Source organism: Peromyscus maniculatus, chromosome 19 (genome assembly GCF_049852395.1).
Source record: "Peromyscus maniculatus bairdii isolate BWxNUB_F1_BW_parent chromosome 19, HU_Pman_BW_mat_3.1, whole genome shotgun sequence".
Taxonomy (NCBI): domain Eukaryota; kingdom Metazoa; phylum Chordata; class Mammalia; order Rodentia; family Cricetidae; genus Peromyscus; species Peromyscus maniculatus.
Genome location: NC_134870.1, coordinates 1,492,349 through 1,506,903, shown reverse-complemented (window position 1 = coordinate 1,506,903; position 14,555 = coordinate 1,492,349). Strand labels below are relative to the sequence as shown.

Here is a 14,555-nt window from a genome sequence, read left to right as displayed (position 1 = left end):
TGTGATCCATTTTAAAAATTCTGGGTGCAAGCCAGGTGGCGGTGGCGTACGCCTTTAATCTCAGCACTCAGGAGACAGAGCCAGGCTCTGTGAGTTCGAGGCCAGCCTGGTCTACAGAGTGAGATCCGGGACCACATAGAGAAACCCTGTCTCAAAAAACAACAACAAAAAAAAATTTCTGGGTGCTGAGCTGTGCAATGGTGGCACACAGCTTTGATCCCAGCACTTGGAAGGCAGAGGCAGGCAGATCTCTGAGTTTGAGACCAGCCTGGTCTACAAAGAGTGAGTTCCAGGACAGCCAGGGCTATACAGATAAACCTTGTCTAAGAAAAAAAAATAAAAAAGGCTGGATTCTGTTACATTTTCCTGAATAATACTGATTTTTCTTTATTCTGTCAGCAGGCAGCTTGGCTAAACTCAGACTTCAGCTCTGTGTCATCTGTGATGAACAGCCACTAACGTCTGTGTAGTTGACATTCTTAAGGATGCTGCTTAGAACCTGCCGGGCAGGGGTGGGACCAGGGGAGCAATGTGGAGACTGGGGCCCAGTTCTCATCTAGAATTTAGAGTTCTTCTCTGTCTTCTCTATTTCCAACTAGAATAGTCCCGGGCTTATACTCTTCAAGATCATAAGATGAAGTACTTCTACTGGATTTTTGTCTGCACTGAAAATACCAGCTATTGCCACTCCTCACAGAACTGAACAGGGACACACACACACACACACACACACACACACACACACACACACACACACACCAGTGCTGTTTCATTCTGTCCGCTTGGCTTTCAGTTCCTGCCCACTTTGCTGCTGTTCTCTGCCTGCTTCTTACGCTGTGAGAGTTTATAGTTACTGTCTGTGGAAGGGTTGGCCTGAGGGGCTCTGCCCTGACAGTCCTTGCCGTCTTCTCTAGCCTGGCACTAGAGCTCTGCACCTAGGGCTGGAGAGATGGCTCAGCAGTTCAGAATGCTTGCTGCTGTTGCAGAGGACCTGAGTTCAGTTCCCTGTACTTGCATCAATAGCTCACAATGGCTTATAACTCCAGCTCCAAGGGATCTGATGCCCTCTTTCAGCATACACATAAAGACACACACTGTGCACATTGATTTTCCTTTAGATCACAGTCTTAGTTACTATTCAGTTGCTATGAGGGCACACAAATGACCAAGCAGTTTATAAAGAAAGCATTTCATTGGTGGCCTTACAGTTTCAGAGGGTTAGTTCACGATAATCATGGTGGGAAGCATGGCAGCAGGCAGGCAGGCAGGCATGGTGCTGCAGCAGTAGCTGAGAGCTCTCGTCTGATCCACAAGCAGGAGGCAGAGGGAGCTAGAGTGGGTCTGGTGTGAAGCCCATCCCACTAGCACACCTCCAACAAGGCCACACCTCCTCATCCTTCCCAAACAGTTCCAGCAACTGGGGACCAGGCTGGAAGGATAGGCACTTATGGGGCCATTCTCAGTGAAACCACCACAGTAGCCATGTTTCAGCTGAGATAGCATCTTCCTTCCCCAGCCTTAGGACAGCTTATATACCCTTACCTTGTGTCGTCCTTACACTCACCATGGCAGTTCTGCCTGTGCTGAACCCTCAAGCTTCCACTCACTGGACATCGAACCCTCTTGTCATGTCATACTGCTCTGTCGTCAGCTGAAGGTATGGCTCGTCGCCCCTCAGTCTCGCTGAAGGTGTTCCGTAGAGGACGTTGGTGCTGCTGTTTTGTTGGTGTGTTGCTGTTTTGTTGGTGTGTTATTGTTTTGTTGGTGTGTTGCTGTTTGTTGTGTTTTGCTATTTTTTGTGTGTTGTGGTGATATTTTAATTGTGCTGAAATATGATTTTAATTGTATGTTAATAAATAAAGTTTGCCTGGAGATCAGAGGTCATTAGCAAGCTAGGAATAGAAGTCAGGTGGTGGTAGCCCATGCCCTTAATCCAATCACATGGCAGGCAGAGTCTCAGTGTGGTCAAGGACACAGCCAACCATAGAGACCAGGAGGTCTGTATAGACAGTCAGTGACAAGGAAGTCATGTGGCTGGGCTTAGAGCCAATGAGAAGGCAGAACAGGAAAGCAATAAAACACAAGACACACAGGAAGAAGGTCTCTCTCTCAAGGGAAGGATGGCATCGAGTGGTAAGATACGATGTCTTGGCTCTTCCCTAGTGCTCGGATCTCTTGGGCTTTAACTCTGTATTTGGCGCTGTGTTTCTTATTTAATAAGACTGTTTAGAATTTCGTCTACATTTGGCGCCCAGCGTGGCAAGAATTCATTAAAAACCGTTGGTGGTTACAGGCCCCAGGCCCAGCCAGAGCTGTAATCAGTCTGGTCTGACTGCACGTGGTCAGAGCTGCCCTCGACCATAGCTGTTGGTGTTGCTGGTTTTTTTGTGTGTTGCTGTTTTGTTGGTGTGTTGCTGGTTTTTTGTGTGTTGCTGTTTTGTTGGTGTGTAGCTGTTTTTTTGTGTGTTGCTGTTTTGTTGGTGTGTTGCTGGTTTTCTGTGTGTTGCTGTTTTGTTGGTGTGCTGCTGTTTTTTTGTGTGTTGCTGTTTTGTTGGTGTGTTGCTGGTTTTTTGTGTGTTGCTGTTTTGTTTCTCTCTTAGCTCTTACAGGCTTTGATTTGCTTTTAGTTCATGAAGGTTTTGAATGAATGGGTCATTCTAATATTAGTAGTCCTGTAAAGTATGTAAAACATGCTCTGTCAAGGTGGGAGACAGTCACAGTGCCTATTACCTGGAATGCAGCTCATTCCTGAAGGTTCCTCTCACTCTACTGCTTTCTGATTGCTGCTTCTACTTTTATGTTTTATCATTATATTTTATTTAGTTGTTTTGTGGGGAAAGGTGCAAATGTGCCATCAAGTGTGCATGGAGGTCAGAGGACAAGCTGTGGGAGTTGCTTCTCTCCTTCTGCCACATGGGTCCCAGGGATCCAACCCAGGGTATCAGGCTTGGCAGCACACACTGAAGCCCCAGTCCCTCTTTCTCAACTGTGTCTGCAGTCATCAATACCATGGCAAAAGTGGCTTCCTTGTCCTTTACATTCAGTGGGATCATGGACTCACGTGGTTTCAGTTCCAGCAGAGGCAGGTGGATTTCTGAGTTCCAGGCCAGTTTGGTCCACAGAGGGAGTTCCAGGACATCCAGAGCTACCCAGAGAAATCCTGTCTCACAAAACGAACAACCAGCTGGGTGGTAATAGAGCTAGAAAATATCTAAGACTGTCTGATAAAATCTGTTTACCTTACAAATTTCAGTTTTCTGTTCTCATTTCCTTTCCTGGGAACCTGATTAACAGTCTGCTCCTAAGTGTGTCTGGTGTGTGTGTTCTGGCACCTTGAGCAGATCCAGACTCTCTGGGCCACTATTACTCACGGTAACAGTGCTTTACAAACAAGGGGCAGTTTTGCACTGAGGAACATGTGGCAACATCTAGAGACTTTTTTTTTTTCAAACAGTGCTAGGACAGAACCAGGCTCTCACGTGTGACAGTTAAGTTCCTACCACTGAACTACTTCCCCACTTCTGAGAACATTATTGATTGTTGTGCCTGGGGCATTTTTACTGGCTTGTTGTTGGTTGGTTTTGCTTTTTACTCTTAGCTTTTTTGGGGTCCCAGCTCCCAAATAAATCACACATGGATTCTTTACTCTTACTTATAAATGCCTGGCCTTAGCTTGGCTTGTTTCTAGCCAGTTTTCCTTAGCTTTAAATTATCCTGTCTACCTTTTGCCCCTGGGCTTTTACCTTCCTCTTACTTCTGTAAATCTTACTTTCACTCTTACTCCATGGCTTGCTGTGTTGCTAGGTGGCTGGCCCCTAACATCCTCCTCTCCTTGTTCTCTCTCTTCTACTTATTGCTCCTCTCAGATTTCTCCTATTTATTCTTTCTGCCTGCCAGCCCTGCCTATCATTTCCTGTGCCTTGCTTTTGGATGTTCAGCTATTTATTAGACCATCAGGTGTTTTAGACAGACACAGTAACACAGCTTCACAGAGTTAAACAAATGCAACACATCTTTGCATTGTTAAACAAATGTTCCACAGTATAAACAAATGTAACACATCTTAAAATAATATTCCACAGCACTGGCTTCTAGTTGCTACAGACCAGAGATATTACTGAGCATTCTGTAATCTACATGGCAGCCCTACAACAAAGAGTCATTTAACCAAAACACCTATAGTGTTGAAGATTGAAAAACCTTGGGTTATACTTAGCTCCCTGCCTTTTATTTAACCTTCATTAGAGAAACTAATCTGCTTCCCTGGTGCATTACTATAATGAAATACTTGAGGATGGATATTTATAGAGAAAAGAGGTTTATTTTGATTTGCTTTCCAGAGGTCCAAGATCAAGGTATTGCATATGGTAATAACCTTCCTTCTGGCTGGGTTCTAAAAAAGCTCAGGGTATTACATGGTGAGAGATATGGAGCACTCGCATGTATGTCCTATCTTTCACTTTTTTAATAGTAGGAATACACCTAGATGACTCTATCTAATCCCAGTCATCTCCCAAAGGCGCCACCTATGAAGATCATAGATTAAGTTTCTAATCCCTTAACACCTCATAATTAAATTCCCACAGGAACCCTTAGGGGGCATATGCAAGCCATGTGCAACTGTGGTTAATGTATTCTCTTGTTGCAGAAAGTTCTTCATACCAGATTTCTTTTTAACAATTCATTTTTTTTAATTATGTGTCTGCGTACATGTGTGCAGGTACCCATGGAGGCCAGAAAGCATCATGTCCACTGAAGCTGGGTTGTAGGTGGTTGTGAACTGCCTGATGTGGGTTCTGGGAACTAAACTCAAGTCCTCTGCTTAGGCACTGTGAGCTCTTGACCACTGAGGTTAATTTCTGGGTTAGTTATATTTCCATTGCTGTAATGAAACACCTTGACCAAGGCAACTTAGAGAAGAAAGCATTTGAATGAGCTTGGAGTCCATGGTGGTGGGGCAAAGGCATGGCAGCGGGAACAGCCGAGAGCTCACATTTCAAACCACGGCAGGAGGCAGAGAGCACACTGGGAATTACTGAAGAATATTTGTTTATACTGTAAAGATGGGTCTCTGCCTAAGGTACCTTCTGCTTGGTTTAATAAAGAGCTCAATGGCCAATAGCTAGGCAGGAGAGAATAGGCAGGACTTCTGGGCAGAGAGAGAGACTGGGGGGAAGAATCTAGGTGCATGATTTCGTGAGCAGACAAGGAACAATGTGCCATACTAAGAAGAAGTAACCAAGCTACATGGCAGAACATAGATTTTTTTAAAAAATGGGTTAATTAAATTATAAGATCTAATTGAGAAAAAGCGTAAGCTAGTACCAAGCTTTTATAATTAATAATAGTGTCTGGGTAATTGTTCGTGGGCTGGCAGTCCAAGGATAGTCTGACAAGAAAGCTTGGCGTGAGTCTTCTGAAACCTCAGTCTTACCCACAGTGACACACCTCTTTTGACAAGGTCACACCTCCTGATCCTTCCCAAAGAGTTCCAACTAGGGACCAAGTATTCAAACATAATGAGCCTGTGGAGGTCATTCTCACTGAAACCACCACACCATCTCTCAGCCCTCTTCATACCATGTGTGTTCATTTGTTATGTCTTCTCTTTGTTTCTGTTTTCTTTGAGAAGAAAAGAATTAAATAGTTAAAATTTGCAGGAGGGACATTTAGCAGTCCCATTTTTTATGTGCACACCCTTTAAAGTCATTTGGGCAAATGGAAAAAATGGTTGGGAGAGTGCTAATTAACGGGCTTGTCACCACCTCTCCCCAGCTGGTGGAGAGGGCAGGCTGGCTGGGCAGCTTCCTCATCCTCCTTCCCCTTCTGCCCACGTCCAGACTAGCAGGGCTCAGCTGTGACAGAGATAGAGAGGTCAAGTCAGTTTCCCCTCTAACAGGAGACCCAGACTGAGATCCACTTTCTGTGGTTGCCCAGTCTGCAGCTTGGAGGACGGTCCCAGGTGGATAAGTTGCTTTTGCATGCATTTGCAAACCATCTTTTCCTCTCCCCTCTCTAGCTTTGTGGCCTTCTCACACCGCAGTCATATGACATCTTACTCCAGAAGCCACTTGACTCTGTCCTCAATGCTTGCTCCCTAAAGCAGTTCTTCCCTAACTAAAGCTTCAGGCTCAAGGTCACACACGTGGCTTAGGTGCTTACGTAAGTGAATCTTAGTGGCCAACTTACATTTTATTTATATCTAGTCTGTCTTCCCATTCTTTTTGGGTGGTGTGGGGGGAGGGAGCTAAGATAGAAGAAAACCAGGTATAGTGGAATGTGCCTGTCAGTCCAGCTAGTTGGGAAGCTTAGACAGAGGGTGACTTCAACCTGAGTTTAGGACCAGCCTGGGAAAGGTAGGAGATCCTATCTCTTTTTTTTTATTGTTTTGAAGATTAATTTATTTATTATGCATCCCGTTTATTATGCATCCCGTGTTCTGCCTGCATGTATGTCTGCACTACAGGCCAGAAGAGGACGCCAAATCTCATTACAGGTGGTTGTGCCCCACCATGTGGGTGCTGGGAATTGAACTCAGGTCCTCTGGAACAGCAGCCAGTGCTCTTCACCTCTGAGCCATCTCTCCAGTCCAGAGATTCCCATCTCTTAAAACAAAAAGACAACAATCAGTGGAGAAAGCCTCATTGTGTAACCTAGATGGCCTGGAACTCTTTATGTAGACCAGGCTGGCCTCAACCTCCCAAGTGCTGGGATTAATGGCTTGTGTCACCACACCTAGCTATGATGTAATATTACTGTTTTTCTCAAATTAGATTTTTGTGCTGGTGGATGCACGTGCACATGTGGGTGCATGTACACATTTGTGCACATGCATATAGAGGTGCTAGTGGATACATGTGTGTACACATTTGTGCACATGCATACAGAGGTGTTAGTGGATACATGTGTGTACACATTTGTGCACATGCATACAGAGGTGCTAGTGGATACATGTGTGTACACATTTGTGCACATGCATACAGAGGTGTTAGTGAATACATGTGTGTACACATTTGTGCACATGCATACAGAGGTGTTAGTGGATACATGTGTGTACACATTTGTGCACATGCATACAGAGGTGTTAGTGGATACATGTGTGTACACATTTGTGCACATGCATACAGAGGTGTTAGTGGATACATGTGTGTACACACTTGTGCACATGCATATGGAGGTGCTAGTGGATACATGTGTGTACACATTGTGCACATGCATATGGAGACTCAGTTCCTATTTACCTCATTCTTTGAGACAGTTTCCCACTTGCCTGAGACTCACAGGCCAGCAAGCCCGGAGAACTCCCTGTCTGTGCCTCCGCAGTGCTGGAGTACAAGTGTGCTCCATTACTCTGACTTTTATGTGGGTTATGTGGGTTTTACTAGACACACACACACACACACACACACACACACACACGTATCAGGAACTATTGGGGTCCAGCCCCTTGATAGTCCTCTCCCAGGGTCTGTAGAAGAATCTACAACCAGCTGATAATCTAGTCTTTGACGATAGTAAATGAATCTACATACACAAAATTCTTTAGTCCATACACTTTATTCTTCTGAGTCAGTTCTCTCTCTACACAGCTTCAGTTCTGCTCTCGTGCCTAGCTCCTTTCTTGCCTGATTTCTCTCTCCATTTATCTGCTGTGCCCTCTAAGTTCTAACTTAATTCTCTCATCTTAGTTCTGCTCCATCTAGGTTCTCATCCATCTAGTTCTTTCCATATCAGCTCCTCTCCCATCTCCTTCTCTCTCATCTTGTTCTTCCTCATCTTATTCTTCCCCATCTGGCTCTTCCTCATCTTCCGTCTCATCCTTCCAGTTCTCTCTTCTAGTCCTTCAATCTAGTTCTTCCCATCTCAGTTCCTTCTCCTCCAGTTCTTACCCATCTAGTTCTTCCATTCTCTTTTCTCTTCTCCATCTCGTCATTCTCTGAAAATAAAACTGCCTTTTACCCCTTGACCCTTATCTCTCCAAGCTATCTCTGCTCCTGCCTTTTTTGGCGAGTGTGCTCAGTCTCTAGGCAACTTCAATCACAGCTGGATGTACCTGTAAGTTGGAACCCTTTAGTTCTGAGTTCATTGTTAAGGGTGGACTTAAAACTAGAGATGAGACTTTGGAAAGGAGAAAATTAAGCTTAATTAGCACATCTGCCAGGCCTTCTCAAACAGAGTCTGGATGCTTAAGTCTGTTCTTAGAGAATCTGTGAGGTACCTCAGATAAGATCCGTCTGTCTCGGATGGTCCTGGCCAGATGCTGCCAATGACAATAACTACAGAAAGGCCTGACATTAGGGGTTCTGACTGTGTCTGTTGTTGCACAGTTGGAGAAAGTTATACAAATATTTTAATTGTGTAGGGGAAAGTGTGCCCAGTGAATAATGGAAAAGCCACAAGCACATGAGAAATTCATAGCAGGAAACGGCTAATAATCAAAAGCCAATATCACCAAGACTCCTTGAGCCTTGACCTCATCGTCTGAAAGAGTTCTCACCTCTTCCAGGTATAGCTTTGTCCTAATCAGCTGAATTCCTACTTCATATATTTTTCTCATCCTGCAGCACACATACAAACAAATAAGATGCTTAAAAAAATTTAAGGCCTAGAGAGATGACTCAGGAGTTAAGAGTATTTGTTGCTCTTGCAGAGGACCAGAGTTCTGTTCCCAGCACCCAAATGGTGGCTCACAACTACCTGTAATTCCTGCCCCAGGGGATCTGATTCTCTGTTCTTACCTCCAAAGGCACCAGCACTCATGTACACATTCCCACACAAATACATAGTGTCTTAGTTAGGGTTTCTATTGCTGTGAAGAGACACCATAACCACAGCCACTTTTATAAAGGAAAGTATTTACTTGGGGTGGCTTACAGTGCAGAGGTTTAGTCCACTGTCATCATGGTGGTAAGCAGGCAGACATGGTGCTAGAAAAGGAGCTGAGAGTTCTTATATTTTGATTCACAGTCAATAGGAAGTGGTCTGGGCATGGCTGGAGCATATGTGAAACCTCAAAGTCCACCTCTACAGAGACACTTCATCCAACAAGTCCACACCCACTCCAAGGCCACACCTCCTAATAGTGCCACGCCCTTTGGGGGGCAGGTTTTTTTCCAAACCACCACAAATAGTCATGCACATAATTAAAAATAAAGTAAATATTTGTTTGAGACAAGGTCTGTAGCTCTGGTTGTCCTCAAACTCATAGAGATCCTCCTGCCTCTGCCTCCTGAGTACTAGGATTAAAGGTGTGCACCACCATACTCGACTAAAGTAATTTTTTTTAAAATTCTGGTTTCTGTGTTTGCTGAACCTTGAGGAATAAGAGTTGTTCTCTAATATATGGATAGACTCTTATTAGTGCTGTGAATACAATGTAGAGAAGACATATAAACAAAAAAAACATAAATTTGACTTAAAATTGTTTTTAAAATGCTTATCAGAGGCATGTATGTATAGAAAATGTAAAGTATACACTCTTTAGCAGGAAAAAGTAACAAGACTATTATATAACTTTCTAATTGAACTCACATGCAGAATTTTTTAACTCTTTAGGACTGGTGATACAGCTCAGTGGTAAGAATGTTTGCTAGCAAACATGTGGCCCTGTGTTCAATCTCTAGTGCTGCAAAAAAAAAATAAGGATTTGTAGTCACTTAGAATTGTTAAACATTTTTGGACGACCAATATGCTACTGCTTGGTGTTAAAATATACTATTACAGGCATTTTTAATTGCATTGTGTGTGTGTGTGTGTGTGTGTGTGTGTGTGTGTGTGTGTGTGTGTGTTCCTACACCATTGTGCTTGTGTGGGGCTCAGAGGACAACTTGCAAGAGTCAGTTCTCTTTTTAAACCTTGTGGGTCATGGGATTGAACCCAAATTAGGCTTGGCAGCAAATGCCTTTGCCAGCTAAGCTATCACAAAGTCCCTAAAACATCTTTTTTTTTTTTTTTCAGTCTGTTTTGGCAGATGTTTGAAACAGGGTTTCCATCTCTCAGGCTGGTTTTAAGACAGGGTTTCTATCCCTCAGGCTGGTTTTGAGACAGGGTCTCCATCTCTCCCAGGCTGGTTTTGAGACAGGGTCTCCATCTCTCCCAGGCTGGTTTTGAGACAGGGTCTCCATCTCTCAGGCTGGTTTTAAGACAGGGTCTCCATCTCTCCCAGGCTGGTTTTGAGACAGGGTCTCCATCTCTCCCAGGCTGGTTTTGAGACAGGGTCTCCATCTCTCAGGCTGATTTCAAACTTTCTAGTGCTACATAGGTAAAAAAAAAAAAAAAAAAAAAAAAAAAAAATGACCTTGCACTTCTGATCCTCCTGCCTCTGCTTCCCCATGTGCTGGCATTGTAGGCATGCATCAACATAACCACTTGATATAGTACTGGAATTTGAACCCAGGGCTTCATGCATACTGGGCAAGCACTCCAACTGAGCTACATCCCTGGTCCAACTTTTTTACTGTTTTAATGCTGTAGGGTAGTGTCAGTAAGAGGATCTCAATAGTATATCACTAGGAAGAATTGTTGGAGAAGTAACAAAATTGCTTTCCTCATTTTTAGGTGTGTGGTTTTTAATAACAGAGGAGTGGCAGGAGAGAATCTCTTGGTAAGTAAATTTAAACAACAAGCCTCAATTTGAAAAAGAATCATTTCCTGTTTTATAATGAAAAGCATATTATTTTTATTGAAACTAATTTTGCAGCTAATATAAGATCATAGTAGGAAAACCTCTCCAACCCAAATTAGTATACTTTATAATTTTTTATTTGCTTATGTGTATGTGTTAGTATCAGATACCCTGGAGCTAGAATTATACACAGTTGTGAGCCATTTCATGAGTTCTGGGAACTGAACTTGGGTCCTCTGGGAGAACAGGAAGTTCTCTCAACCACTGAGCCATCTCTCCAGCCACCAACATTCTATTTTATAACAACTTTTATATTCACTATATTCTAACACCAGTAGATATTAATGTATATCTTTTGTTTTGTTTTGTTTTGGTTGGTTGTGGGTTTTTTTTGGGGGGGGAGGTTTGAGACAGGGTTTCTCTGTAGAGTCCTGGCTGTCCTGGAACTCACTCTGTAGACCAAGTTGGCCTCAAACTCAGAGATCCATCTGCCTCCACCTCATGAGTGCTGGGATTAAAGGTGTGCACCACTACAATCCAGCTGTGTCTATCTTTTTAATGCAAAATATATTTTCTTTACAAATTAACCAATATAGTCTGGAGATAAAGCTAAGTGGTTAGAGTTCTTACCTAGCATATGTGAAGTCCTAGGTCAATCCCAGTACTGCATTGGGGGTGGGATCTTACTGTTCTGTTGGCTGTGAAGAGACACCATGACCAGGACAACTTATAAAAGAAAGCATTTAATTGGGGCCTGCTAACTGTTTCATAGGGTGAGTACATGACCATCATGGTAAGGAGCATGGCAGCAGGCAGACAGCAGTAGCTCTGAGAGCTTCTGATCCAAAGGCAGCAGACAGAGAAAGCAAGACTGGGCCTGATGTGAAGCCCACCCCTGGTGACACACCTCCTCCAACAAGGCCACACCTTCAAATCCTTCCCAAAACAGTTCCACCACCTAGGAACCAAGCATTCCAACATATGAGTCAATGGGGGCCATTATCAGTCAAATCACCCCAAACAACAAAAACAGTATACTGATACTTGTTTTTCTGTCATGAAAAGAGACAGTGGTAGGCAGTGGTAGTACATGACTTTAATCCCCATACTAGGGAGAGAGAGGCAGGTGGATCTCTGTGAGTTCAAAGCCAGCCTGGTCTACAGAGTTAGGTTCCAGGACAGCCAGTGCTACGTGAAACCTTGTCTCAAAAAACAAAACAAAACAAAATACAAAAAAGGAAAGAGATTTAGTTTTGTCATGACACAGATAGGCTATATTCTGTCTGCATATTTGACAGGCAGGCTTTACAAAGAAGTAACATTATTAACATTTTAAATTTAAATCATGACCTCTAACTCCTAGTTAGTCTTTACTAGGATAGGAGTTCTTCCATATCACGGCTGCATTTGATAATTAAATCTGTAACTTGAATCAGGCATGGTGATGTTCAGCATCTTTCTTCCCAGCTACTTGGGAGGCCAAGTAAGAGGATCACTTGAGCTCAGGAATTCAAGGCCAACTTGGGCAACACAGTGAGGCCTCAACCTCAGAAAAACAACCAAAAACAAAACAAAAACGTGTGAGCCATGTTGTAAGATATTACATGTACTGCAAGAGTTAATCTTGACTGCCAACTTGATCTAATGGAAAAGTGCCTATGAAATTAGTAACACACACTTCTAACTGTAGGACAGTTCTAGAGAAAATTAACTAAGGGTGAAAGACCTACTCGGAATATAGGTCCATTCCATAAGCTGTGGGGAAAGGGAGAAAGTCAGTCAGTCTGGACTTCTCTCTCTCTCTCTCTTTATCTTTCCCTCACCCCCTCCTATTCCTTCCCACTATCCTTCCTGGCCACCATGATAGAATCTGCCATCCCCACTTCCATGATGAATTGAAACCACTGAATCGTTCATCCTTTAAGTTGTTTTCTTAGATGGTCTGTCAGTATAATGAAACAAATTTAATACAGAAGTTTGGTACCAGGAGTGTGGTGGCTGCTGCAACAAAACCTTCCTGTTGGGCTTTTAAGCCTTGGACTTGGTTTTCAGGAGAAATTTGAAAGCTTGGCTATCTGGTCTAGAAAGCTTAGGATGGTGCAATCTCAGTATCAGTGGGCGATTCTGGTAGGAGCTCAAATGACTCGAGTGCTGATAGAAATGTGGACAGGCAGACTCTGACTGGGATTTCAGATGGAAACAAGGACTCTGTTGGAAACTGTGTTATGTTCTGGCAATGAACTTAGTCTGTGTCTTGAGATTTTAAAGAAGGCAGCCAAATATTCGGGACATGACATGGTTATTGCTAACTGCGTTTGGGGTGGGGAGGGTTGTTTCTAGACAGGGTTTCTCTGTATAACAACCATGGATGTCCTGGAACTCACTCTGTAGACTAGACTGGCCTCAAACTCACAAAGATCTGCTTGCCTCTGCCTCCCGAGTGCTGGGGTTAAAGGCATACACCACTGCCCAGCTGCTAGCTCCATTTTTTTTTTATGAGACTTGGGGGAAAACAAGCAGAGGAGAAAGACACCCTCCCCCCTAAAAGTGAAGTTTGGTTAGAAAAACCAGTGTGAAGTTGAGAGTGAAGAAGGCGCGGCTTCTGAAGAGACCAGTGCCGTTAAAGAAGCCAGTCACTCTGCACTGGAACCCTAGCGTAGATGCCCTCATGGCATGCTTGGACCTGCCCTGACTCCACCCATGGCAAGCTCAAAGATATGACAAAGTAAACTCTTTGAAATATTTTATCTTAAGAAGAGAATACTTGGCCAGGTAGTGGTGGTGCATACCTTTAATCCCAGCACTCAGGAGGCAGAGGCAGGAGGATCTCTGTGAGTTTGAAGCAAGCCTGGTCTACAGAGAGAGTTCCAGGGCAGCCAGGGCTACACAGAGAAACACTGTCTTGAAAAAAAAAAACCAAAATAACCAAAAAAGAAAGAAAAATACATAAAAGGAGGAGGAGGAGGGAATACTTCTAGGGTTCTGGTTCTCATCGGGCTTCCTAGGAGGCTGTTTCCCCAGGCTCTACTTTGCCATGCTCAAGTACTCATGGACTGATGCAGTTGTGGTCCACGGTAATCTTTGAGATGTTAGCAGACTTGGAGGTTCATGTGATGCTGATCACAGGCACACAAGATTGCAAGAGTTTTATTTTTAACTTCCAGGATAAAACTTCTTAGATTCCAAAGCAATATTGTTGTGTGTGGTGAGGAGCAGACAGTGTGTGACAGGGTAGTGGTCTCTGCAGAAAGTCCTTGAGAGGGTGACACATGACACTGGGAGATTAGAGACTGAATGCGTGATGAGATGCCAGGACTTGGAAACGTGAGGAATATGGAAAGCTGCAGGTGGAAAATGAAGCCAGATCAAGACACAGGCTGTGGGCTGCGAATGCCATGGACATGGGGTAAGGGCCCAAGCTTGTCTGAGCTCATCATTCCATCATCACATGCTCTGGACCAGGCAGGAAGCATGCAAGATTTAGCACTTTCCCTGCCATGTTTTATTCTTGCGGTGGTCCAGTCCTTCCTTGCCGTTTTCTATTCCTTTTAGAATGATAATGTCTACCATTATCATTCTCTCAGGAGTATACAACTTTCTTCATGATTTTTAGGGACTCAGAGACAAAAGTTTGTCTTGACAAACAGTATTGGAACGGCTAAGAGTGTGGGAGCTTAGAGAGATGGACATGAGCTTTGCTAGGCCAAAATTGGAATGTCTTAAGTGGCAGTGCATTTGGTTGCCAGGGTGACAAGGAGTGGTTGGTTTGAGAGTACCTGTGGAAGCTGAATGTAGTGATGCACACTTAGAAACCCGGGATTCAGGAGACTGAGGGAGGAAGACTGCTGAGAACTTGAAACATGACCATGGCCACGCCATGACCAAAAGCACCTTGGGGAGGAAAGGATTGGCTTACACTTCCCAGAAGATT

General features: G+C 43.8%; 1 protein-coding gene across 3 annotated transcripts in view; it reads left to right on the top strand.

The window, feature by feature from the left end:
- The window catches only part of Abhd3 (abhydrolase domain containing 3, phospholipase), a 44,921-nt gene that overhangs the window by 13,856 nt on the left and 16,510 nt on the right, over positions 1-14,555 (top strand). For 2 of the 3 annotated variants that reach the window (XM_076554717.1, XM_076554719.1), the window contains one exon: positions 10,558-10,603. The exons of the other annotated variant lie outside the window; for it this stretch is intronic. In XM_076554717.1, the coding sequence (XP_076410832.1) occupies positions 10,558-10,603 (46 nt within the window). The remainder of the gene's footprint in view (positions 1-10,557; positions 10,604-14,555) is intronic. 3 annotated transcript variants of the gene reach the window in all.